The 26256-nt window shown below is 45.0% G+C and overlaps 1 protein-coding gene across 7 annotated transcripts in view; it reads right to left on the reverse strand.

Moving 5' to 3' along the window:
• CHGB (chromogranin B) overlaps positions 1-26256 on the reverse strand; it is a 70054-nt gene that overhangs the window by 36445 nt on the left and 7353 nt on the right. The window contains exons 3-5 of one of the 7 annotated variants that reach the window (XM_079324441.1): positions 19413-19542; positions 13613-13721; positions 11639-11807 (exon numbers count right to left, since the gene is read on the reverse strand). In XM_079324441.1, the coding sequence (XP_079180567.1) occupies positions 11639-11798 (160 nt within the window). In that variant the 5' untranslated portion in view covers positions 11799-11807; positions 13613-13721; positions 19413-19542. Of the gene's footprint in view, positions 1-11638; positions 11808-12907; positions 12927-12990; positions 13067-13612; positions 13725-14389; positions 14869-19412; positions 19543-26256 lie in introns of those variants that run through there. The other 6 variants (XM_079324440.1, XM_079324442.1, XM_079324439.1 and 3 more) reach the window with 6 other exon arrangements.

A 26256-nucleotide genomic window follows, 5' to 3' on the forward strand; every position in this document is an offset into this window, starting at 1 on the left:
AGTCTGTATGCACTTATGGGAGGTAGGAATGCACAGGGTTTACGTTCTTCACAAACCCAAGTAACTTCTGGAGTAAGATAATCTCTCTGACATAGGCAGTGCTACATCTATAAAACACAGTGCAAAACTCAAGCCCTCACTTGCTTCCACCTCTACCCAGAGTGAGCACAGAGCATAGCCAGAAATCCCTGCAGGCTGAAAAGAACAGCAAGCAGCACAAAGCACAAAATATTGTCATTTGCTTGTCAGTGCTTATTGTAGCAATAAATAACCAGCTGCCTGCCACCCTTCACACCCTTAGCATGAAGGCCTGCTGGAAAGGCAGCAGCACTGCTCATCCTGACAATATTCCATCTGTCTGGGAGGAGACTTCACAGGCATAGAGATATGCATGCATATAAGGCTCAGCTGCTATGGAATCTACAGCACACAACACAAAGAAGGGAGGGCAGTGGGGTGGCAGGTTGTTAAAGCTCATAAAATGAAGGAAGAAATCAGATGCAGGAGGGGTCTAGGACAAACCTTCGTGTACTGCAACCCACACTGATGCTGAATCACTGCCCTGTGTTGTTTTGTTTCAAAAACTATTGTGGATGATGATGTGTGCTGTATTTTATACTTGCAGTCTGCTACTAAGGAGCTATGACTCACTATTTTTTATGCTGCAGCCTCATCAGTCGCACACCAGTGAGCTCAATGAAGTAAACCAGAGAGAAAAGAAAAATGAAGCCTGAATTAAGACAGAGATCTAATCTAAATTCAGAGCCAGGTGTCCCAGAGGTGATAGGAGTCTGAACTGTGAGGCTTTAGGAACACTCCAACTGGGCTCAATCCATGTGATGTGGTACAAGCCAGATGTTACAGAGGGGAAGCCAGGAAACAGTGAGAGCAGCATGTGAATGTAAAGGCAGGGACCAAATAACTGCACACAAATCCAGTGAAAACTCCACAACAACTTCCACAATCCTGGCATTAATCCAAGCCACATCACTGCAGAGAGAAAGGCCCAGCAGTCAGAAGAAGGTAATGGCAGGCAGCACTGCTAAGTCCTACATCCTCAACACAGCTGTAGATCATCCCTGCAGCACTCCAGGCACTGCATCCACCTTGAGCTCCCCCCAGGCACATGGAACAAAGGCATCCTGCCCACAGCCTCCTGCTCAGCTCACTCCAAACCTGCCATGGCAAAACTGGGAGGAACAATCTGCATCCTTTCACAGCAGTAAGTCTGGCCTACACACTAAGCAGCATCCTGGGAGCACAGCTTCTCATTTAAACAGCACCAGTATAACTTTTTTGTTCTCCTCCCTGCCACTAGGCACAGAGGATTCCCTGAAATGTGTTTTTCTGTTGCCAGTTGACAGCAGCTCCTAAAGAAGCTTCAAATTCAGGGAATAAATTCAGAGGTAATAAGGGACCACAGCAATCAGGGCAGATGTATCTTGCTTCCTGTTGCTGCATTTCAACAACTGCCAGTGCAGGGCCTTCTGGGTCCAATAAACTCCAGATGATTTTTCTACCACACAGGCACAGGCTGCATCTGAAAAAACATTTGAATGACTGAGATCTAAACGTAAGGGAAACTTCCCAGTAAAAACAAAATCAGGCCATGCATATTTGATCACTGGTGCCCAAAATTAGGATCTCCCAAAGTGTTTTGTGAATCAGGACAGGTGAATCTGCTAAGTTACAATACAAAATCCCTACATTTAGAATCAGACAAGGAAAAAAAAAAAGTAGAAATCTTATTAATATAGTTAAGAAAACAAGAGGTTTTAAAGAGACTTGAGTAGTGACATTCCTTATTTATGTGTATTATTGTGTATAAGCAGAGCATCAAATCACCCTCTAAACCACAAACACCACTCACAACTGGACTGGAGGAGACATGCCCCAGAGCATCTGAACAGATGTGTGAAGCTCAGAGTTTATTGGAAGCTCTGTACCATCGTTTACCTGAGCTCTTTGCCTCGAGTACAGCTGCATTTCAGGCTAAACCAACTGTACTTCTTCTCCCCAAGTACTGATGCTAATGGGGGTGACCCCACAGCCCTCTGTACCAAAGAAATATCCCAGAGGGCTGGCACAGTCTGGCCTCAACACAGTATTCCAAGCCAAATTGCCCTTTTCTTCTGCCCTAGCCTGACATCCCCCATGATTTAAATTGTCATTTTTAAGACACTTTCACAGATCTTCACCACCCACACCCTAAGTGATAGAGCTGAGACACCAAGGCAGGCTCTGCAGACAGCAGGGAAGGGCAATGCTGGTTTTATATAACAATGTTGTCACAGGCATTCCATATTTTACCACTTGCTGGCTGCTCAGCACAGACACCCCAATGATCTTGGGTCATTCTTGCATCACCTGCACTGCAACAAAACCATAATACCAAGCTGCAAAGAACAATTCTATTATACAAGAAAGGAGCCAACATCTTGGGAGCTCCCCACAAAATTTAACATTGACAGAAAGTTGCCATGAACACTTGTCCAGGTAACAAGAACAGCCACAGCCCTTTGAAGCTTTCCACAGTTATTCCAATTATTAAGGATTCATGGCATGTACTTTTCTTTCTCCCCAGGAAAAAACAAAGCATTTTGTGGAAGATTTCTGCTGTACAGCAGTTCTTGCCTTTCAAAGCAAACAGAACAATTCATGCACACATGAGAATGTTTCACAGCTGCTGTTACAGCGTTTCTGGAGCACTTTGTTAGAAAAATAACTGCTCTGGCTTACAGGCCTCCGGATTTGCTTTGTAGCTTCTCTTCTCCAGCTGTTAAGGAAAACTGGGAGCTTTACTGAAATAATTTCCTCCAAAAGATATTTCTCTTTCTAAAAGCAGAAAGAAAAATGAGACAAGTCTAGCCTGGACACTCTACAGGAGGGTCTGCAGGAGGCATAGTCCAACCCCTTTGTGTTCCCATTCTCCTCTATGATCTTTGTCCCCTGTGTAACTCTCATGTCTGTCAATCTTGTAATGCAAACTTCCTGCATGGTTTTAAAGCTAAACACACATCCTAAATGTTTATTTGTTTTTTTGCTGGGGTTTTTCTGTTTTTTTAAGGAAACCAAGCCTTTTTCTCCAAAGTAATAAAGTGAACTTCTTTGCCTCTCAACATCTCAAACATTGAAATCTGGTTCCCTGTTTAGACACGAGTGCACACAAATTCACCACTACAGCAGGAAAGCAGGGGAGATTCTCCCAACCCTCTGCACACTGTTTGATGAAATACTTTATGGATAAAATACAACACAAACACAATTATCAAGGGTCACTTCTCAATGGTAAGGATAATCTATGGAAAGTTATCTTGGAATTTAGCATATAAAACCATCACTTGCCTGAAAAAAAGGAAATGTATTGAAGTTAACATGGTAACCCAAGTGGTGGGTAAAGAGCTCACACACATGCAGAATCTCCTCTGGATCAATAGAGATACCATTGCTATCCATCTTCTCATACCCTTCCAGCCCCAAAGTTACATCAGAGACTGTTCCCACAGCCCGAGCTTCCAAATAATGACAGAGTTTAAGCAAAACATAGCAATTAAACAACACAACTCCTTCTGCTCAGGATTTCTGATCTCTCCTCAACCTGACAATTTAATTTCCTCTTCCCCTTCAATGAAACCTGCACTTTCATTCAACCCATATCCTTTCTATTGGCACTTCAGCACCTTTGCACAGAGCCACAATAATGCTAAAGGGAGCTAAGCTGGGCAGTGAGGTAGAAAAAGATCTCTACAAGATCAGCCTGTGCTTCCAGATCTGATTGTGAGAAGGAAATGGTTCAAGGCCAGCACCTGAGTGAGAAGCAGGTGGTAAAATCAGGTCCTGGGCAAGATGGCATAGGTGGGTCTCAACAAGTCATTCATCTCTTTCAGAATGGAACTTGAGGAATTTCCACTACAGCTTTGCACTAAAATAACAGTCCCAGGGAAATAAGAATCTCTGATCTGCCTGCCTGTAATAAGCCAGAGCACCTGGCTTGCAGCACTCAGTGAATCACCTGCAGCCATACACAGAAAAATGGAAGAGCACCAACCCCAGTGTGTGAAACTACAATCACAGCCATTAGTGCATTCTGGTGTCATGCTTGAGGGACTAACAAGGAATGTTATCCATTTGCTGAAATGTTGTCCTATGCCATGGCTCTCATGCTGGCTACCCAATGCCATACAGACCTGTCTGCACAGTCTTTCCTTGAAAATTCTGGGGCCCAACAATTTACAGGCAAATCTGTCTCAGATAGGAGCTCAGTGAAGCAGAGACAGAGATCCCAAGTGAACCTTTGTTTTACAGGGTGACTATTCAATAACCACTCTGCTGCCTCCAGCAGCATCAGCTGAATGCCAAATCCAGCTGCTCCAGGATAGACCCCCCTCCACTGACGACTTCCAGGGGCAAGGAACAGGGATCATTGCTTTGAAAAGCCTCAGTAGGACTACAAAAGCAGCTTCAAGCATGGGAGAAACTTTGTACTACATATGTGATAAATAAATATTTATGGAATGGGGAAGCCCAGGGAAGCACCCATTAAGGAGGAACCCAAGCAAGGAGCAGCTTTTCAGCTACATCTAGACTGGATTTTGCAGCTTCACAGAGCCAGTAGCATCTGGCTTCCCAAAGACACCCCCATCCCAGTCTGGTATCAGTCTGTGTCTTGGTCAGGAAGAACTCCTGAGGCCTTCTTTTACTAGCTTAGAAATTGTTCTTTGTTCCCATAATACTTAATGGCATTACAGTGGTTGCAAATGATGGCTGAATCTGTTTATTATTCCCCTGTAAAACTCATATTTGAACAGCTTCTGTTCCCAATTATAATTTTCCATCTCAAACGACTCCACATCTGCACTTCAGAGAATGAAAAATAATTCATAAAGAATTTAACAAACTCTTGTCCATTCTTGCCCATTGAGTGAATTCTTGACATTTACTTACAGGATTTAATTCTTTCTCATTAAAATGATTAATGCTCATGGGCAAGATAAAACAGCACTGGCCTGGTGAGATAAAACAGCGTTTGCACAAACATGTATAAAGCTGCCTCACAGCTACCTTAGGAACAATTGCCATAATGACATTACTGCAGTCTGAATTGGATTAGGTCACAGCAATGGACAAACACTGATAGCTGTGATGAGAGAACTGAAAGTCCAGGCTGGAATGACTCTTTGGATAAAGGTAAGGAAGAAATGACCCACTGGGGTTCTGATACCACAGCAGCAGAATAAAGTGATGTTAAAAGCCCCTAGTCCCACCAGGGGGCAGACAGAGCTCCACACAGCTGACAGGTCCCAGAGTCTGCTACTGAAGGTGTGACCCTGGCTGGATGCCCTCAAAGCCACATTCCCCTCCATAACTGGACAGGGGTGAAGAAATACAGCAAAAGGTTCAAGAGTCGAAATAAGGACAGGGAGAGGTCACTCACCAAATACCATCATTGTAGATTCAGCTTGGGGAAATTAAATAATTTATTACCAATCAAAATCAGAGCAGGGTAGTAAGAAGCAAAACAAATTCTCCTCCTCAAGAGACAAACTCTCAAGCTCCTTTTGTGCAGAGAAACACAGAATCTGATCAGACAACTTCAGTGCACTAGTAAAACTCATTGACTTTGTTAATGGAGCATTTTCTCCATATCTGATTACTAATTATTAATGGTTTAATACAAACTGCTCACTTTCATAGAACACAGAGGTACTCTGAAGCATTAGAGTCAAAAAGGCAAGGCAGTTTATTCTCTTACTCATGCATGTTATAATTCTCCTCAAAAAAGACCAGTTTTCTTCCTCAGGCTATGAAGAATAAAATATTGCCTTTTTCTATTCTCGGATTTATTTTTGGCTGGATGTTTTGCACAGTACATGAAAAATTAATTTACACAAGATCTAAGACCTACAGTGATCCAGTGGTGCCCAGTGCTTTCTTTTGTGTGCTGTGCAGTTTCCCTTTGTGAAGAAGTATCCCTTTTTTTATGTCAGCTGGCATAAATTCCACTTTGCCTTTACATCCAGTACTCAACAGGCCACAAAGATGCTTGGAGGGCTCATGATGCCAAACTCACCATAGCCATGGAGTCACCCACTGAAGAACCTGCTCATACCTTTAGTGGAGCTGCACGACTTTCACTGTTCCACACCATCTATACAAAATTAACAGCGTTGGAACATTCTGCCTTTCTTTTTCCTCTTGATAAGACTCGAGTCTAAGAAAAATCTAGCACTTAGGTAACAGTTGAGAGTGTACTTGATTAAAAACCACCACCTAAAAAACCCTCCAGCCCTCCTAAGTTTTAAGCCTGCCAGGCTGGTGGAATCAGAAATGGGTAAGATTGAGCACTAGAGGGCAGCAGGAAACAAACAAAAACCGATAAAAATCCACCAATTCCCAAAGCTGGGACTATGCTGTTCATCAAGGCCAAGGCAAGCACTGTGCTTAACCCATTCCACCGGTTTAAAAAAATAACTAATTCTGTTGTTCTGTGGTTAGTAGAACAGTTATTAATAGCAATTAGCTCTATTGTTTGGGACCACAACTCCAGCTGAAGTGGGTTTGCATGTTAACTTCCTGCAATCAAAGAAGACTCCTCATATCACAAAGCACCTTTGAACATCACCCTTCCCTTCACCTTCAGAGCAAACCAAAAAGTAAAGTATTCTCAATATGATCTATATCTTTTGGGCAAAGGAGACTATCAGAAGTTTCTGTATCTAACCTGGAGTGCACTCTAGCTCAGCTTTGGCTCATTTTGAAAGTGATTTAAAATATCACACACGGTTTGGCTTTGCAAAGTTACACAGACCTCTTGAAGAGACTATTAAAAGTCTTTAGGCAAGCAAAAAAGTCATTTTGGAAATCTGTCAACTTTTGGCAGCAGTGGCAGCTCAGCCAGCCAAGCTGTAATTTTTACACCAAGTAGTGAGCACTGAGTTCAGGGCTGAACTGAAGCTCCCAGCACCCACCAAGAGTCAGCCCTGAAAGGTTGCTGCTGACGTGACAAAACACACTCCTCTCATTTTCAGTGTCTACGTCAGCACTTGTGAACAACTCCTGGACAGGAAAAGCACAAGCCATGCTAGACTTCTTCAGTAAACACAAACTCACTTCTGCAAAACAGATTAAGTAATACTTGACAGGCCAGAGGACGTGGTAGAGAGGAGAGAGCATTTAAGGACAAGTCAGAGCACATGCACTCACACCAGCACCACTCCTCCATTGCTAATAAAAGGCACAGCAATCCAGCATAAAACTGGGCATGTAAACTCACTGGGAATAGGTAGCATTTTTTTCCAGAGGAATCCCAATTGAGCTGTGTTAACAGGTTGAAAATCTCTGCTTCAACATAGTTGCTTGGTTTCCTGAAAACACAGAAAGCAACTGGAACAGTCCAAAACCCATGGCTTTTAAACTGGTATAACCTTGTGACCAGATGTCCCCCTGATTTCAGAGGCAAGTACAGTAGCAGTGCCACAGGCTCACTGATGTGCCTGAAGTCAGAGAGTTCCCAGTGAAATGGTCTGTCACATTTCCCCCAAGCTCTCACAATTTGTTCCAAATGGAATGTTTTTGAAGAAAGCCTACAGCACCCCACAACTGATCAGAGAGAACCTACAGACTAGCTACCCACATGGGAGAAGAGATTAATAGTCCAACACCACATTTTTCAGAAAATCACCTCCTGGAAAGGCTGCAACCCTGTGTGAAAGCCAGGGAACACATTGCAGAGCTCTGGATCTTGGCTGTACCTGTGCCGCTGCCAGGAAGAGGAGCTGTCCCCACTTCATCCACACAAATATTCACATGGCTGCCCAGAAAGCTGGGCCAGTTCCCTGAGCTGACTTATCACTGTGTACCAACCCTAAAGATCTACCAGGAATAATAAGCACAGCCAGGAGCAGCCTGGGACTCTGGGTGCACTACAGAGGTCAGAGAAGAAGCCCATGGAAAATAACTAAAGGTGAGCCTGGGCTCAAACTTGAAACAAACTGAAGGAACAAAAGTAGTGCTTTTGGAGAAGCAACTAAAGGTTGAATATCTCTATCCTCCCAAGCTGGCTTTAATTAATTTTGCTTTTTTTTTTAAAAAGAAGCCAGCTTTTAGATACTTGCAGGTCTCTTCAAGCCCACAGGAAACTCTGTCATCCTCTCTCTCCTAATGTCACCTTTATTTTCTCTGTTTCTGTGACACACCATTTTCTTCCACTGGGTGACCCTGTCCACCCATCCATTTTCCTAAGAACACAGCTTTTCCATTTCTCTGTAATGCTTTTCATTACAGAGAAAAAGCAACAAGGGCAGAGGCTACAGGGCAATCAGGGAGACCCATCTGCCCAAGATCACAAGCCCTAGGAAGGGCTGTGAAAGGAGCCCGGCCTGAGCTTTGCCCATGCCTCAGACAGGCACTCTCCCAAGCATGATTCCACAGCTGAACTCTCAAATGCTGCTTCCAAATCTAGTAGAATTTCTCCAGGGCTGCACTGGCAAATCCAGTCCTGCCTGATCACAGAGCATGGGCAGAGCCCAGAACCCTGTGCTCTACCAATTTGTAGAGCACATCTGTGGTTTACTCTCTAACATCTTCTTAGGTTGCAATTTTTCCAGGTAAATAGTATTTTTCCACTGTTCCTGGTACTCTCTGGTTCAGTGCCCTACATGAAAAGTCACATTGCCAGTTATTTATTTATTTGGAAACCACCTTTATTAGCTTCCTATGAAATATTAATCCAAACAATTTAAAGCTTTCCCACACATACACTTCAGTTCTGCCTGCCAAGTAAGAACTTTTGAGGGCAAATTTTCTTAATCCAGAGGAAGTGGTAAAGTCTTCCTGGTGTATTGAGCAATTGAGTGATGCAGATTAAAAAAAAAGATAAACAATTACATTTTTAAAAATTATCTTCCCGTATGGGATAAAAAAAGATGAAGCATATGGAAAAGTTTAGTGATCCCATTTAATTTTCTCAGTCTATCACCACTTAAGACACTTGAAATCACTATTACAATAAGCTAAAGGTATGAATGCCTGTTGCAAGAGCAGAACCCTCATTTCCACACAAACCATAAAACCAATAATTTATAAACAATTTAAGAGATTTAGTAATACTCCTATAGGAGTATTGTTTTCTTGCCTGGGGAAGTCAGCTTTCAGAAGGCCCTGTATTTATATCTAATGAGTACTACCTTCTGCTATTAAAAGTGATGGAGCCTCTCCAGACTAATAAAACCTGTTACTTGCCTCAGGCAGTAGGAATGACCATTGACCATTTCCACCTCCTGAGGCATGGATGGTGTGGTACTTCAGTCAGTCACAGGCCAGTTCATGTGGAAGATGGCAGAAAACACAGCCTGTCCTGTCAGTCTGTTTCATTCCTAAGGAAGCTGCCACATTCCCAGAGACCTATCAGCCTTTTGAAAATTCTTTTGAATCACTATGGAAGATCCTCATCCATCATGCCCAAGCCCCAGCATCCAATCTGTTGGTGATACTGTGGGAGTGCAACCCACAGCCATTCCCACTCTTCTCACTTACAGAGTGCCACAGCAGCAGTTCTCAATGTCTCATGACAAAACAAACAAGCAAAGAAGCTTCCTTTCCCAGGATACATTTGACAGAACCTGCTTTTCCAAGAGTATCTGACATGGACAGACTGTCTCTAAAACCATCTTCCTGCCTCTTCTGCCACAGTGACCAAACTCAACGGGCTGGAACATTGAACTTGCATCAAAAGAGAGATTAAGTGAGTATGTATATTGGTTTGATGCTGTTATGAGGAGAAAAGAACCAAGATGTTCTGAGCATGAACTGGTTAACCTATGACACTTGGATTATTTCACTCAAGGACCACAGGGAGCAGCCACAATTATTGCTAAGTGGTTTCAGCTGTGAGCAGTCTCTGCAACAAGCAATGAAGGGGAGGGTTCATGGGCCTCATCTGCCCTCCTCAGCACACCTGGAATCCACACTGGCACGGGGGGTGTTGGGGAAAGCCAGGAGGCAGGATGTGGCCTCCCAGCATACCGTGGTGCTGAGCTTCAGCTGCCTACCCCACACAGGCACCACAAACACTTCCCCAGCACTGTCATTTCCGTATGTGCTGCTCCCACTAAGCCTCAGACATTCCTGGGACTGCCAAGTGGTCATGCAGTTATTCCATGTGTCCCATTCAACACAGCAATCAAGGCCAGTTGCCCTGAGCCACACTAAAGCGTGTTTGAGCAACACATCCCATCAACTGCCTCACAGCTCCCAGGATTGCTCCACACCTGTGACACAAGGGCTTGTGAAATCTGAGTAGACAAATGCCTTCCAGCCTGTCTCACTGTCAGAGGAGCTCTCCCACGGCAGTGGAAAAGGCTGGCTCAGGACATTCCTTGCTGATCACTACTCTTACACAAAAAATACAGCAAAACCTCAAACCAGTCATGCTATTGCTCTAGAGCAGTGTGGACCATGGAATGTGAGACGTGTTGTGGTTTAAAGCAGATGTTAACAGCAGAAGATTCCCATCATTATTAACATAAGATATGTGACTTCCTGGTTTGCGTGAAAAGCCAAAGAAAGGCTTGGTCTCTACTGTTGGCAGATTCCATTACAGTTCTGGATGTCCCACACCTAGAGCTGAAGGCAACTGCAGAGGCAGTCAACACCTGCTGAGTGAGATCAGTCGGTAGACCCCACAGCTCACCTGTTTGGCACAGAAATAGTGGAATTCTCACTGAAAGAAACTCACTCGTTGAATTTCAAGCTATTTTCTTGGAAGCAGGCCACAGAAAACCACTTTAGAGTAAGACGAGGAGCCAAACCCTACTTTTACACTACTTAATATTCTAAAGCAACCAGAAATGTTGTCTGTGATGTTTCACCTCCTCAGGTGTCTTGACAAATCCTTTCCATACATTATTTGTTGACCAGAACTTATTTCTCCCCCAGTACTGAATATAATTACTAGAACCTTCATTCCAGCCAGCATGAATACATGGGAAGAAGTGCCACTGGGCCAGCATATTTTGACTCCACATGTCTTGCCAGCTGCCCCTTATCTTCTCAGAGATATGATTTATACCATTACTTCTAAGAATCTGGAGTAGTGGCTGACCTAAAATGCTATGTCTGCAGAAGCCAGTCCTCTTTAAAGTGAGGAAACTGCTCTCTCATAAGAGTTGAACTGAAGCAATCCTCACCACACTATTGTCATCAGCACAAGCAAAGACTCAGTTATTATTATTGATATTATTATTATTATTATTGTAATGGAGTAACAAGGCTACATCCTGAGCTCATGATGAGCACACGAAAAACATAAGGAAAAGTTTAAAAACTCTTCCTACTGACTATGGTAATTTGAGACCATGTTTACTCCTGATGTCTGAAGGACTACTCTATTAGTTATCCTTCTGAGAACACATTAAACATGAAGAGTATTGCAGAACATTAGCAGCTGACAGCATCCTCTGAGCTTCTCTCTTGTGTCCCATCTGTCCAGCTGGAGCAGACTGCAGTTCTGGTAAAATTGTGTTTTATGACAGGCAGGTGCAGCATTACCAGACTGCAGTGACTCAGTCAAACAACATACTGCCTACGTACATGAGGCATTGGCTAAAGAAAGAGCACGTGGAGAAGCAGAAGCTGTTACCTGTGGGTGGAGAGGGAAAAACATCCCCAGAAGGATAAAGCTCTTCACTGTTCTCAGAGCTGTGTGGAGGCAGAAAGTGCTCTGCTAGGTCACAAACAGAGGGGAGGTCCAATATGCTGCTCTCTGAGGTAAGACTCGGTGATGTCTCCTTCCCTTCCATGGTCTCCCACTGCAGACAGAAATGAGACTCAGCTGGGTTTTCAGAGCATGAAAAATCTAAGCAGAAGTCAACATAAATGATCTGGCAATTTTGTACTGCTTTATGAGATGACAGGAGCTGTTCTAGTATAACCATACTTCAAATAAAAAAATAAAAACAAATTTAAAGATGTAAAGAAAGAACAACAGCAAGCCTCATAGATAACAGCCGACAGCCTTAAGTAGGATAACTAGGAGACCACAATAAATGTGGCTTTCATAGAGGCTTCCCAGAAATACAGCCTCAGGCCTCAAAACTAGGAAGCCATGGAGCATATTCACTTCAGAGTATCCAGTATGTACCATTTAAAAGGAAACATGTTCTGCAGGGTCCCTTTCCACTCATGCTGCTACAAGTCTCAGGTTAAACCCATCCCTCCTGGCTTATGTTCTCTAGCAGAAAGAAAAAGCATCTTAAAACTTGGTAGCCTCAATCTCAGAGGGATGGCAAAGACTTCCTGGCATGGAGACATCAGGGCACCTGTGGTACATAATCAGTGCACAACACTTTGGAAAGCCCTGGTAGAAGCATCCCCTCATCCCAACACCCTTTTGCCAAGCTTCCTCAACCAGTCCACCACCACAGAGGGAAAGAGCACAGAGCTGGGTGGAGAACAAGACAAGGCTGGTGCCACCCAGCTCCACATCAAGGGCTACAGTGAATGGGCAACTCTTCTGGAGAGGATGGATCTAAAGTGTTCCAGTCCAGGAGCTCCAAGCACAGTGTCTGGTGCAGAAGAGCAGTGAAATAAGAAAAACTTGGTAGAGTAAGAGTGACAAGACCCAGGAACCAGATCCGGTGGTCAGGAAATGACCTGTGACCTTGCAGGCTCACATTTATCTTCTTTTCTATAAAATGAAGACAACAAATTCTTGTCTTGTGGGTATTATCAGCAAGGAATGTAACAGCCACACTGGGCAAGGAAATCCTCAGAATGCATTAATATTGAAAAAGAAATACCCCCAGGCAGATTTTTTAAAAAAATAATGTAATTCCTCAGGTGCTTCCATGCTGAGTGAACTTTTAGCTAAGATACACCTCTGACCTTTGCAAAATGCTGGCTAACTCACTAACAAAGAGAAGGGAGATGATGGCTGTGATATCAGAGAAGAGCAGCTGCCTTGCCTTGGAGGGAAAAGGTCTGTGCACTCACAGAAAGATTCCAGGAAAAAAGGCAGTGGAAGGACACAGCCATCTTCCCCCAAGAGATGGAAACTTGTCCTCTATTGCTCTTCACGTACCAAAATATAAATATCTGTGCATAAGGAATACAGAGAAGGAAAAACTTTCCTCAAATACTGTGTTTGTGATATGTGCTACATCTATATAGCATAGGATTTTAGAGAATTAAACCACCTATTCCTTTCACTGGTCTGGAAAAACCTGAAAAACACACAGCACAAGCCCAATGAATTCTATCTTTCCAAGGCCAAATGGCAAATTACAGCAATAGGAGCTGCTGGTGCAATACCACAGCAGCTTAAGGCTGTCACTGATGAGAGGTGCAGCAGCCCTGGATGTCTCTGCCAGCTGCCTGTGCTGCTCCCCTTCCTGTTCATACCACAACAGGACTAACAAGATGTGCAACCATGTTTGGATCAGGCTTATATAAAACAAACCAGTATTAAAAAAAGTAGTTTTCCTCTGGAATAGCTCCCTCTAGTCCTATCACCCAAAAATGATGGTGAGACCACAACTCATGGTGTTTGTGAGAAAAGGCTCAGCCCTGGCTTTCAGGCAAATGAAAGGGATTCACTATTACCTCTGTGGCATACCTGGTAAGAAAGAGCACTGATGTGCAAACAGTCCCTTTGGACAAAGTCCAGGAACAAACAGTCTGTTACTGCTCCAGGATTCCCTCATTCCTCCTTCCTTCTCCCCAGACTGCTGGAATGAAACAAACAGGTCAGTTAGATGCTTTGCACCAGCTGATCTGGCAGATGGACAGGGTGACCTTTCAAAGTGCATATGCTAGCCAATGTCAACAGCCAGTCATCACACATACCACTGTTTGTTGTGTTCTTCCTTTTACAGAGAAAAATAATTTTTCTAGAAATCAGAAACAGTTATGCTCATGACTTCTTATGACAGACCTCCAGAAAATGGGTTGGTATATCCTAGAAGGCAAAATTTTCTTTACAAGAAGGTGCCCAATAGGTTGTTTACTCAAAACCCATCAAGCAGAGAAGCAAGTAATAGTTGGCAACCTTCCCTCCCACCTATGGAGAGCAGGTATTCCCCAACAGGTTTATCTAACAGCAGGTATCTCAATGCCAACAGCCTGTTCTATCAAACCTTAAGCAAGAAATGTGTTCTAAGAGGGCCACAAAACCCTCCCTGTAGAGTACAAAAGCACAGGCTCACAAAACCCAAACACTGTTTCCTTTGCCATCACCACGGTTATTTTCAGTGAGCAACCAGGACAGACACACTTTCAGGCAGAGTCTGGATGTTTTTCAGGGCACTGCAGTGCTACCAGGATGTCCCAAAGGCCTGTCCTGCACAGGCTTGCCTGGCTGCAGGATACAGGAGGGGTGAGGCCCTGGCCTTACCAGCCGCCCCGCTCAGCAGGTGAGGGGGTTCTCTTCCTCCCGGCCTCGTTTCTTTCCCCTTTTTCTGCAGGCAATATTCACGCGTTATTGCAAAAACCGCTCCCTCGGCAGTGGGGCGCGGCAAGAGCGACACAGGGCACGGTGCGGGCCAAAGCCAGAGCACCCTGCGGCCCGGCCACGGCTGCTGCGCCGCCTTCTATGGGGAAATATCGCTGCAGCAGCCCAGGAGCAGCCAGGGCTCGGGGAGGAGGGAGTGGAAACACGGGGAGAGTCAAAAGCGCGGCAGGGCCGGGCCGCACTCGCACAGCCGCGCCTCGGGCCCAACGAGGGCCCGCCCGCCCCGAGGCCGCCAAGGGCGAGGGGAACCGGGCAGAAGCCACAGGCCCGTGGCAGGTGGGACCGGAGGGGCCGAGCACGGCGGTGCTGGTCTAGGAAAGCCAGCGCTGACACGGTGCAGAGCACCGGCGGCGGCGATACCGCCCTGGCCGCCCGGAGCGGCTGCGCAGGCCTCGGGCCCGGGCCCGCCCCCGCCGGGCTGCGTGTGGGAAGGGGGCGGGTGGATTTCAAAATGTTTCCAGGCGGCTTTTGCTCAATACACGGTTAGCTTGGATTGATATCCCTGGATTTAGAGGGGAGAGGTTTTGGCAGTGGCGCTGTCCTGGCTCTCCTGGCGCGGCACAGCGGGTGCTGCTCAGCGCTTGTTCGCTTTACACCCTACAAAGCAGGACTGAGCGTGGGGCTGCAGGGTGCGAGTATCATAGCGCGGGCTGAGAAAAAACCAACACAAAAACCGACACAAGCTGCCAGCCTTCCTCCGAGGGCTGTGCGGAGCTCATGGAGGAGATGTGCACCGAGGGGTTTCGACAGGCGGCGGAGTGAAGCCCGGCTGAGCAGCGGGACACAAACCGCGCTGGCTTGGGCACCAGGCGCGATCGGCGCGTGCTGCCACAGCCACCACAGGCGTGGCGACAGGGATACTGACGGGCACCGACACACAGCCTGACCCGCTGTGCCAGGGCTTCGGGGAGGGTCGCCCACGCGTGCTGGGCGACTCTCCAGCAGGAGAACGTGGTGCAGCGATCCTGACAGTGTGAGCGGCACAGCCAGACATCCAGGGCGGAGGTCACGGCTCCGCCCTGTCCCGTCGGGGCCGGCAGCCGGGAGCGGAGCCGCCGGCCAGCCTGCCGAGGAGAATTGCTGCCAGGGGAGAGCTGCCTGGGCTCCTTGGCACGCGAGCTGTGGGAGACCGGGAAGGAGCTGGAGGATTTTCCAAGGGCCTTCGGACTTCAGAATTACTGAGGGCAAACGGATGTGTTTAGGAGGAAGTCACTAAAGGGAGGAAAACCAATTCGAAGTCCCGTGGCTGCCAAGAGAGCTTTGTTTTTCTCGCAGGTGAGCTGGCTTGAGCTAGGAAAGGTGTCCACAGGGAGAGCCTTTGGATCTGTGTTTCAGGCACAGTCGTGGCTCTGCCTTGCCCTTGCAGCGTCTCTCGAGCCAGGCCTGGGCATTTGGGGTCACTGTATAAGTGGAAATGCAAACCTAGCTACACCCTGAGCTGTAACTAAGCCTGGACTCTGCTCTAGTGCTAGGCTACCTCTTGCCAGTCATATCTGTCCCCAAGAACTTCATTTCCTTGCAGGGATTGGAGCTGGAGCTGAGCTGTGGAATGCAAAACACCAGAAGATCTGCTTTCTTTTGCTCTGGGAGTACATGCAATATTACAGCACCCAGAAAACAGCCATCTCTGCAATTTCACCCCACTGGATCCAAGGCTCTGCCACTAGAAAAGCTCTGACAGTGGGAAACAACATTGGCTCCTGGAAAAGCCAGGAGCTCCAGCAGACTGAACTGCCAGGGAAGCTTCGTACTTTTAACAAACATACACAGCTTACCAGTTTCTATTTGTCATACTGGATGGGCAGCCAAGTCTTTGAACTTCATTTCCCTCCTCTCCCTCACCAGAATGAGGAGGTCCTGCAGTGCTGGCACCCCCACCACTGTAGTCTATACATCTAATCTTTATTGTTATCAGCAAAAAGATTAAGTTTGCCTGTAGTATTTAGGGCAAGTCTGTAAGTGTGTACTACGCTCCCTTTTATCAGCATCTTGTTGTTAGCACACGATAAAACTATACCAGCAGTCATGTCTGAAGCTGGTTAAAATATAAGGTACCTGAGAGCCAGGAAACTCAGAATTAAACCCCCACACTTGACAATTACCAAAGATCAGAGTGCTGAGAGTCAACTGGGGAAAAGGAAATATATTTTCTGACTATTGCAGCTCTGTCACAATGAGATTTTTCAGTCCTGACCGTCTCAGGGCCAGATTGTACAAGCTGTACAGTTCCATGTCATTGAAGATAATGTGTACCTGCCAACTAACCACCTTAAATATTTAATACATAACATGAAGAAAAAGAGTCTGTCTTCACAAACAGCAGAACTTCTACATTCATGTCTTTTCAGTCCTTTCCCACTGTCACACTGCAGGGGGGCCTGCCTACTTCCTTCTTTCTTACACAATAGCTCAAAGTTAATTTAGTACCTCAAAGCAGAGTACAGCTGAATGAATAGAAGCTAATCCAGGAAGTAGCCTGAAGGGATGCTAAGGAGATGTGAACAAGGTTGAGTTTCACGCTGTTGAATTTACAAAGATTGTTCTGTTGATTAGCAGAAATGATTCAACCAAAGTTTGTAGTCTACACTTCAGTGTTTTGAGTTCACTCCTCACCATGAACTAGTCCTTTATTCTCAGGCCTAAAAGCAAGAAAAAAATATCAGTATATTTGAATTTATTAACTGCATGCATTTTACTTCTTAGCTCAAGACACTGTTAGTAAAACAGATGGAGTATCAGGCTCCATCCCAGTTTCCATTCTGAAGCTTTCCCCAAGCACTGCAATGTTTTAGTGGCCTTTGCTCTGGAAAATCCTCTTGTGGTTACCCCAGGAATGAGTGTTTATAGGCTTCAGGCCAGTGTGAGTGAGAAACAGCTCTTCATGAGATGAGAAACAGCAACTGGCAACTCATCTCCACTCTTTCCAGACCAGTGAAGTTTGCTGACAACACTGCAAATAGCAAAAAGCGAGGAAGGCTGTAAGAAAAACTCTCTTCCACCACCCTACTATCCCATAAAACCTAAGACACCTGGCATTCTCAATTGATTTTTTCATGATCATCATTCCTTCACCTAGAGCTGTGTCCTTTGTTGGCACATCACAGTATAGCATTGAAAGTGCAGCTCAGCTGCAGAGGCAAAACACATTAAAAGCTGTATTATCCATAAAACTCATTGATTTATCAATCTGTGTTAGTTGATCAGATGAAGAATATTACAGTCCCTCAAATTTGCCAAAGTTTTCAGGGCCACATAAAAATATACTGTGTGTTTCATCTACTGCCACATCAAATGTAATCATTCAAACCAGCAAACCTCCCTCTGCAGGGTCAGCTCCACTTAAACTGAAATACCCCTTCTGGTCATTATTATCTCCAAGCAGTGATAACTGCAGGACTAATGCCTTTCAGAGCTTGGACTGAGCTATCACAGAGAATTGATTGCTGACTCAGGTTCCTGGTTAACTCTAGGGTTAACATGTAAGCTATTCTACCTTTCTAACTTATAAGCTAATCTACCAGTTTTCTCACCTACAGTCAAGCAGGCAGCTCCCAAGTTCCTCTAACCTCATAAGCTCTATTCTGGTAATGGTACTTCTCTTCAAAACAGGTGAAGTTTATGAGCAGTGAGCAGTTGCCTGCATTACAAAAAGTGGGTCAGCCTGGCAATCAAAAATATTCTTGGCCTTCTCCTCCCTGGCCATGAGACAAGTAATGCTTTTTGTTTCCTCCTTCAATAACAAGAGATTTAAGCCTTTTGCTTGCTGCAGTCAACACCCTGAGGTACAGGAAGTTTCAAAGACCAAATATTATTTTATGCTGTGCCACATGCCAGTAAATTGATTTCTATTTCTTTTTCTTTTTTATGAATCTCTTGTTACGGCTGTGACCTGCTTTTTCTGGTATCTGACTTTTTAAAGTGTAACTTCTAAACTAAACATGAAATCATGGTAGTGAGTTCATGTATTAATACCATGCATTAGAATTTTGTGATGCCACGAGAAACTGGTTTTCTCTTCAAAAATTAGTTTACTGTGGCAAAGGTTTGCCAATGTGAATGCTGGGGATATTTCAGTACAAGCAGGAGCAGAATTTTTTTTCTTACAATTCTGTACCAAATCCCACCTCTCTCCTTTGAGATCCCCTGCTAGAATGGGTGCAGAGGGATGCCTTCCAGTGCTCTAAGTGATATTACTTTTGGGCTACCTCTTTGGCATCTGCTACTGCTTGAACCCACTTTGAATGAAAGCTTTTTAGGACCTAACACTATTATTCTTGTTCTGTACAAGATTTTAGTACTGTGGATGCTGATGTAGGGCTCTGTGGGGCCTCATTTCCTCTCTTCTGCATCACAATTCACTAAAATAAAACAAGAGCATTATGTGACTCAGGAATAGGCATGAAGCACACTGTAACTTAGCTCTCATGATGCACCTAAGCACAGCTTGGGTCTCCCTTAACCAGCATCCTGTTTCCTTCTGCCAGACTTCTCCTCTTGCACTGCATTTCTATTTAAGTCCCCACACCCACACCCTTTCATTCCTGCTGCCCATGAGTTTTGTTGATCCCAATCGCTCTGTCTGGCTGTGACACAGCTGCTGCCCATGGCAATGCATGTAAAGCAGAGACATTTGGAGCTCCTAAGCTCATGTTTCAGTCTCCCTTTGGGGCAGAATCACCCTTTAACCATTGGTTTATCCTCTGCTGTTTATCCCCTTGCCCACTTGAACCAAGTGATCAACAGTCTCTTCAGTTTCTTAGTCACTGTGCACACCAGCCAGCAACAGAACTCATTTAATTCTGGCAGGGAGCATGTGTCTGAGTTTCCAGTTCTTGTGTTCCTGGGATCTGCATGGAAATTGTTACAGCTGGAACCTTCATCTGTCTATACACACATAAATACCCACCAGGGATATGTCATGTTCTCATGCTGTTGAGCCTTCAGGGAATTTCCAAAAGATGCTTCCAGCCTCACTTGAAGTAAACGGTCACAGGAGAAGAGTCACAGTCTGGCATCTTGCCTGGATCTTCCAGCACCTGATATAGCATGGAGGCACAAGAAGTGTCAATTGCAGTAATTACGCACTTCTCTCCCCTGGAAGACCTCCTGTGTTTAGGAGCTGAGCTCACTTCCTTGGCTTTCTACACTGCTAGGGTGTCTCCCCTGCCCAGTAGCTGGTTTTTGTTACCACCAGCACACCAGCTCTGAGCTCATTACCTAACAATCTGTTAGATTGGATCGAAGAGTTCAAAAGTAACCTGAGATAAGCACGTCAACATTGACCCTGTTTTTCCTAGAAGCCAGATCAAAGTGAAGAGTCAGGTCTGTCATTTAAAAGGCTGGTATTCTGCAGGGGGTGATGATGAATAGTGAAATAGAAGGGCAGAGATTGTAGAGTGCCCAAGGAAATCACCTCCTGCTCTCACACAGCGTTATCTGCTACCTCAGCAGCTGTATTGTTTCAGAAAACTTCTGAGTAGTTTCTGTAGCTGTGAGCACATAATTTTACTTTAATTGAGTTTCCACTCATAGGACATGGATTTGACAAGCCTTAGTGTTAATTTCACCCACCAATTCTAGGAGAGTGTCTTTATCACTTAAAAGGCAGGCTCTGTCTCATTCAGCATTTCTTGATTTGATGTGAGTCTTATTACCTGCACCATATATTGTGGTGGAGTACATTGGGGCTTTTGGAAATTTTTTTGGAGTATTTACACATTTTCCTACAATTTCTGGATAAAGTCTGGCCCCTTGTGAGGTTTGTTCAAGACAAATGTCTGCCTTTAACCCCTGCATTCTGTGTGAGTCAAAAGCCCACCAAAAGTCAGGCTTGTGTCAGTGCTCCTGCATAGGAGGGACACTGCTGAGCTGTAGCTCTCTGCAGAGACACACTGCTCATGGAAAGTGGCAAGAATATGCTCAGAGAGATGTTGCCTTACAGCTATTCTGCAGGAATCCACCAGGGCAGGGCAGGGCAGGGCAGGGCAAGAACGGGCTTTTTCCTGAGCTGTGGAGTGCTCACAAGGTCCTGCTGGTTTCCCTGGAAGGCATGGCAGTAATACCAGAACAAAAAGAAAATTTTCCCTTTACTGGTTGGGGCTGTTAGCAGTGAGAGAGTAGGTTTGGGCTTTCCTTTTCCAAGCTGTCAGCAGAGTAGAAGCACAATGGAAATTGTCCCCCAGGCTGGAGATCAAGAGCAGGCAACAGAGTGAAGTTCATAAACTGATCAGTGCATAAACTGATCTTCCACTCAGCCTGGTCAGCTTTCAGCTGGATTTTGAGTATCCACATGAGCTGCCCTGATCCAGTGTCACCAACACTGAGAACATGCTGTTGTGCAATGAATCTACGTGAGCACCTCAGAAGGAACATCAAACCATCATTCTGGTCTCCCACTTCACTCTTCACAGCTCCAACAGCCCACACTACTACTGGAAGGTTTAAAGCAACGTTTTTTTGTTTAAAGAGCTTGTAGCCTTGTTGCTGGCTTTAGGCTGCTGTTGTGGTGTCTTTAGAGGTGAATTTATCCATGACCTCCCACAAGCACAGAGAGTCCATCCTTTAGAAGCAGGAAGAGCCACTCAGCTTCCAGGGCTGGCACTGCTGCAGCTCAGCCTGTTTCTCCATTCCCAGTGCTCACTCAGCTCGGGGAAGGAGCACACAAGCTTTGGGCTTGCACTGTGGTAGGAGAACCCCACAAGAGCTCTGCCCTGCTGGAGCATGATTTCATACACTGTGTTCCTGGGTCAGCTGAAGTCAGCCTTGAATTCCTTGGATGAAAGCATCAGACTGAGACTGCCTTAAGCCCTGAAAGTGAGCAGATACAGAAGAGACCCTGCCTCTGGCCTAAGGCTTATTTATTGCCTAAGGCAAAGACACTTTGCAGATAGAGAGCTGTTCTTAGTCTCCAATGTAAGCTCCTTAACTGCTCTTCTGGAGTGCTCCCTCCCTAATCTTTTATTTTTAGATTAGCTATTTTTAAGAGATTGCTTGCTGCCTACTTAAGAGGTTTTTGATGTTCACATTTCTCAGTACTGAACGCTGTTTTATTTGCAGTTACATCACACCAATTATTTATCTACTGGCTGGATCACAGAATTTGACCTTAGCCGGCATGGGAACAGAGACATCTAATTAAAAAACACCCAAATTACTAAAAGAAAAAAAAAAAATCAAAGCTGAATGACTCAGTTACTGGTTCACATTACACTGAGAATACAGCAGATTCTCAGGCTGGAGACCTCTTTTCCAAGGGTGATGCAATCTGCAAGTCCTGACCTCTCAGCTCTTTTAAAACCAGGGTGTAATGCACAGAATTTGTCAATGTATTTAAATTTGTATTTTAAATTGTAGCTTCAAATCTTCAACATTTCCCCCTAAAAAGCAGGGGAGGGAGGAGCAGAGAGAACCCTAATTCCCTCAGAAAAAAACCCTGAGTTTGCTGATGGATATCTACCAACTTCAGGGACCTAATAACAAGCATCCTCAGTTCCCAGTGCCAGCCACCCCTTCTCAGCATCACACAAGCCACTTACATAACTTTCCCTCCTGTTACCACTGCCTTTCCAATTTCTCCCAGCTCGGTGGATGGTTCTACAAGGTCTTGCAAGGAGTTCCCTGGCTCCACACAGCCCTGACTCTGCATGGACACCTCTTGTGCAACCTGGTCAAGCCCATGCAGCAAAGACTTGGATGGAGCTTGGCTAACTGTCATGGGAGGCTCCTCAGCCTGGGGATTTTCTGTACCCCTTTATATAAAAAAAGGAAAGATCAGTGTGCCTAGGTATGGACACCACTGTGGTTTTCGTAATGGATCACCTGAATGGGAATGAAGAAACTTGTCACCCTTTTTGCCCCAGGAGGGCATCTCAAATACTCTGTAATGCAGGCTTGTGTTTTGTTGAAGGTTTCTGTGAGCTGTCACCAAGTCCCTGATCCCAAGACAGCAACAGGCCCAATGTTTGTCAACCTGTTACCACTTTATTTTTCCTTTATGGAGGAAAAAATATCAGCATCCATAAACATAGCCTGAAATCTGAGGAGTCCGAGTTGTCTGTGTCTCTGATTTTGATTAGGCCTTCAAAATTAAGGAATAACAGGTCCAGGACCTGTCAAACCAGAATTCCTTCTCCAACAATAAATAGATGGCTGGGGGTATTTGTGTGTAGAGGTATCAGAAACAGCTGAGAAATAGGATGCATCTGTCTGCAGTTCAGCTACCTGAGCAAAATAAATGCCTGTGTGCTCATGTAATAATCTCTTGTCTTGTTGCAAGCCCACAAAACCTTTCAGGCTGTTACTAACAATTTTTCCTCCCGATGGGGACAACTGTGCTTGGATCCCAAGTGCTCAGATTCACTCAAATCTGATTTTGGGTAGAGAAAGCAGCATCCTTCTGCCTATTCTGCACCACAGTCCTGTCTGGAAGTTACACACAGACCGTACCACACTTTCAGTCACTGTGGCTTTACACTACAAGGCTTTCAGATCCAAAGCCAAAAGATCGAAGTCAAGTGTTTCCAAGTCACATGATGACTGAGCTGATAAGAAGTATTGAATTTCTGGAATGCAAACATTTTGGAGGAAAATGTATCACTTTTCAGTGGCTATTAGAGTAGATGAACTTCTCTATAGAAGTCATACATATTCAACCTGATAAAGGTAAGCTTAGCAGCTTTTGGCTAATCATCTCTAGGAAAAACAGTACATGAGGAAGGCTTCTGATGCATGACCACAGCATCAATAATGAATCACTGTAAAAAAATCCCTATTCCACAACTACACCAAAGAGAAAACTGAAAAGGATTGATTATATCCCAGAAGCTCCAGCTGATCCTATTCCTCTGACCCAGGGCCCAGCATCACAGAGCAGGTGCTGCCCATAGCAATTTTTGCTGCAACTCTGAAAGATTTGATCCCAGGGTACATTCCAAACAGCATCAGTACAGACAAGTGAGCCAAGACATTTGTAGTGTATTTTTAAGACAAATGAGGAGATAACAAGTAGCTGCACTTAGGCCTCCAAATCACTGCTGAAGCTTTTATGTAAACAGCATAGAGGGACTTATTTTTTTATTTTTAATAAAAGCTAAAAACAAAGAAATGGCTTCTATATAGTATCCATTTTTACTTCCATCCCATTGTTTCTTCTTAGTAGAGCTTCCTTCCTTCCTTCCTTCCTTCCTTCCTTCCTTCCTTCCTTCCTTCCTTCCTTCCTTCCTTCCTTCCTTCCTTCCTTCCTTCCTTCCTTCCTTCCTTCCTTCCTTCCTTCCTTCCTTCCTTCCTTCCTTCTTCCTTCCTTCCTTCCTTCCTTCCTTCCTTCCTTCCTTCCTTCCTCCTTCCTTCCTTCCTTCCTTCCTTCCTTCCTTCCTTCCTTCCTTCCTTCCTTCCTTCCTTCCTTCCTTCCTTCCTTCCTTCCTTCCTTCCTTCCTTCCTTCCTTCCTTCCTTCCTTCCTTCCTTCCTTCCTTCCTTCCTTCCTTCCTTCCTTCCTTCCTTCCTTCCTTCCTTCCTTCCTTCCTTCCTTCCTTCCTTCCTTCCTTCCTTCCTTCCTTCCTTCCTTCCTTCCTTCCTTCCTTCCTTCCTTCCTTCCTTCCTTCCTTCCTTCCTTCCTTCCTTCCTTCCTTCCTTCCTTCCTTCCTTCCTTCCTTCCTTCCTTCCTTCCTTCCTTCCTTCCTTCCTTCCTTCCTTCCTTCCTTCCTTCCTTCCTTCCTTCCTTCCTTCCTTCCTTCCTTCCTTCCTTCCTTCCTTCCTTCCTTCCTTCCTTCCTTCCTCCCTCCCTCCCCTCCTCCCTCCCTCCCTCCCTCCCTTCCTTCCTTCCTTCCTTCCTTCCTTCCTTCCTTCCTTCCTTCCACCCTCCCTCCCTCCCTCCCTCCCTCCCTCCCTCCCTCCCTCCCTCCCTCCCTCCCCTCCCTCCCTCCCTCCCTCCCTCCCTCCCTCCCTCCCTCCCTCCCTCCCGTCCCAAGGTTGTTAGAAAACAAGTCAGCCCCTCACCCTGCTGCATCCAGTGGTTGTACCTGCTATGGCAAAACTGTCAGTCAAACCATGCATGTCTGTAGCTTAGAAGTACCAAACTAATATTTTTACCTCCAACTGGCCTTTTAAATCAGTAATTAGAGCAATGGTACATTTAATATTTCAGTGGGATCTGTTACTGAATCTCATCTGCTGCTCTCTCACCATTGGGGGAACATGGATTACTAAATAATAGCAAGTTCTCATAAATTGGAATGAAATCTTGTCTTTTTCAAGTACAGCATGTTCCATGTTATAGAAATTAAAACAGCTACGTGATCCTTGTGAGACCACTGTTCTGGCAATAGATGCATCCTCCCTTCCCACATTTCCTCCTCCTTTGGGTTTTTATGAAAAGAATTCCACATTCCCTCATAAACATCATGTCTATTGATGCTTCCCTCACCCTCATAAATTTGCTTAGCAATTCCCTGGCACTGCTACCAGTTTCCATAGCAAAGGATGTTAAATGAGACTGTAGTCACAAACTCGAGGAGCTGCCAAGGACTGAAACCAAACCACACATGGAGCAGCACAAAAATGCAGAACATCCTTGGAATTCCTCTACTGGGAACTCCCTGAGAAATAGTGGGAAAATATTCCCTTTAGAAATCCTGTCCTGAGTAAAGCATCCAGAGCCTATGAGACAGTGAGCTAAAAATGCCAGACTAGATCTAAGGTCCAAAACTGAACTGTCACAGGTAGGGCAGGGAACAGACCACAGCCAAACCTGCCCCTTCTGCCCTAAAGTGGCTCAGGGTGAAACAGCACAGACAAGGCTAAAAAAGGGCAAGCTGCTCCTGCTGGCTGGCAGTGCTGTCTGCTCCAGAGGCCACATAGGCAGCTGCCCTGTGCCAGCAAGTGAGCAAAGGATGGGCTTCCACAGCCCCAAAGCAGCTGCCTTGCACTAAAGGCTGTTGATTGATACCCCTAGCAGCCCAAATTTGCCCTTCTCACCTGGGGTACAATTAGTGGGACAGAAATTCAATGCAAATAGAATGCAAAGGTTGCTCCTTGTTCATGTTGTCTGTCACTATCTCTGAACAGGAAAAGCACTACCTCATTCAGGATAAGTATGGATATTGATTCATCAATTTGACACTTTTTAGTGCTAATGGTACATTTAGGTGTCCCTGAATCATGTCAAGTGCAGCGGGTTTTTACATTAGCACCAATAACAATTACCAATCCAGTTGCCAGGATGCAGGATTAATCTGAATTTTCTCCTTGAAAACACACTTTTGTGTTGTATAAGCCTTTAAAATTACAGATTAGATTATTCAATCTGTCCAAACTAAGGACTAGAATACAACTGCCTTCTTGTACCACATGCAGCCTCTGTAGTGCCAATTTCTTCCTCAAAGGCCTAGCATGCTTTAAACTAAATTTTTTCCACCTCCTCTTCTCCCCTCCACCCCTCAAAAATCGAGGTATTGTTTACACAGTCTCTTGCTCATTCAATTTTTTGGTTGTACATACTGTTTTCTTTCAATATTTCTCAAGACAGTAATTTTTACTTCCCTGCCACGAAATAACTGACCACTGATTCATCACAAAGAATGCCAGAGACTGGCAACCTGACACATTAGCTATTTTTAGAAATGCATTTAAATAAATTTTTTTTGACAAAAATTACATCCAGAATAGTCCCTAAATACTGTGCTACATGCCTACAGGGATGGCATTCCATTCCTGGAGGTAATACAGCTTCTCAGTTACTGCAGCCTTGAGCAGCTAT

This window comes from Erithacus rubecula (genome assembly GCF_903797595.1).
Source record: "Erithacus rubecula genome assembly, chromosome: 2".
In the NCBI taxonomy this organism is placed as follows: domain Eukaryota; kingdom Metazoa; phylum Chordata; class Aves; order Passeriformes; family Muscicapidae; genus Erithacus; species Erithacus rubecula.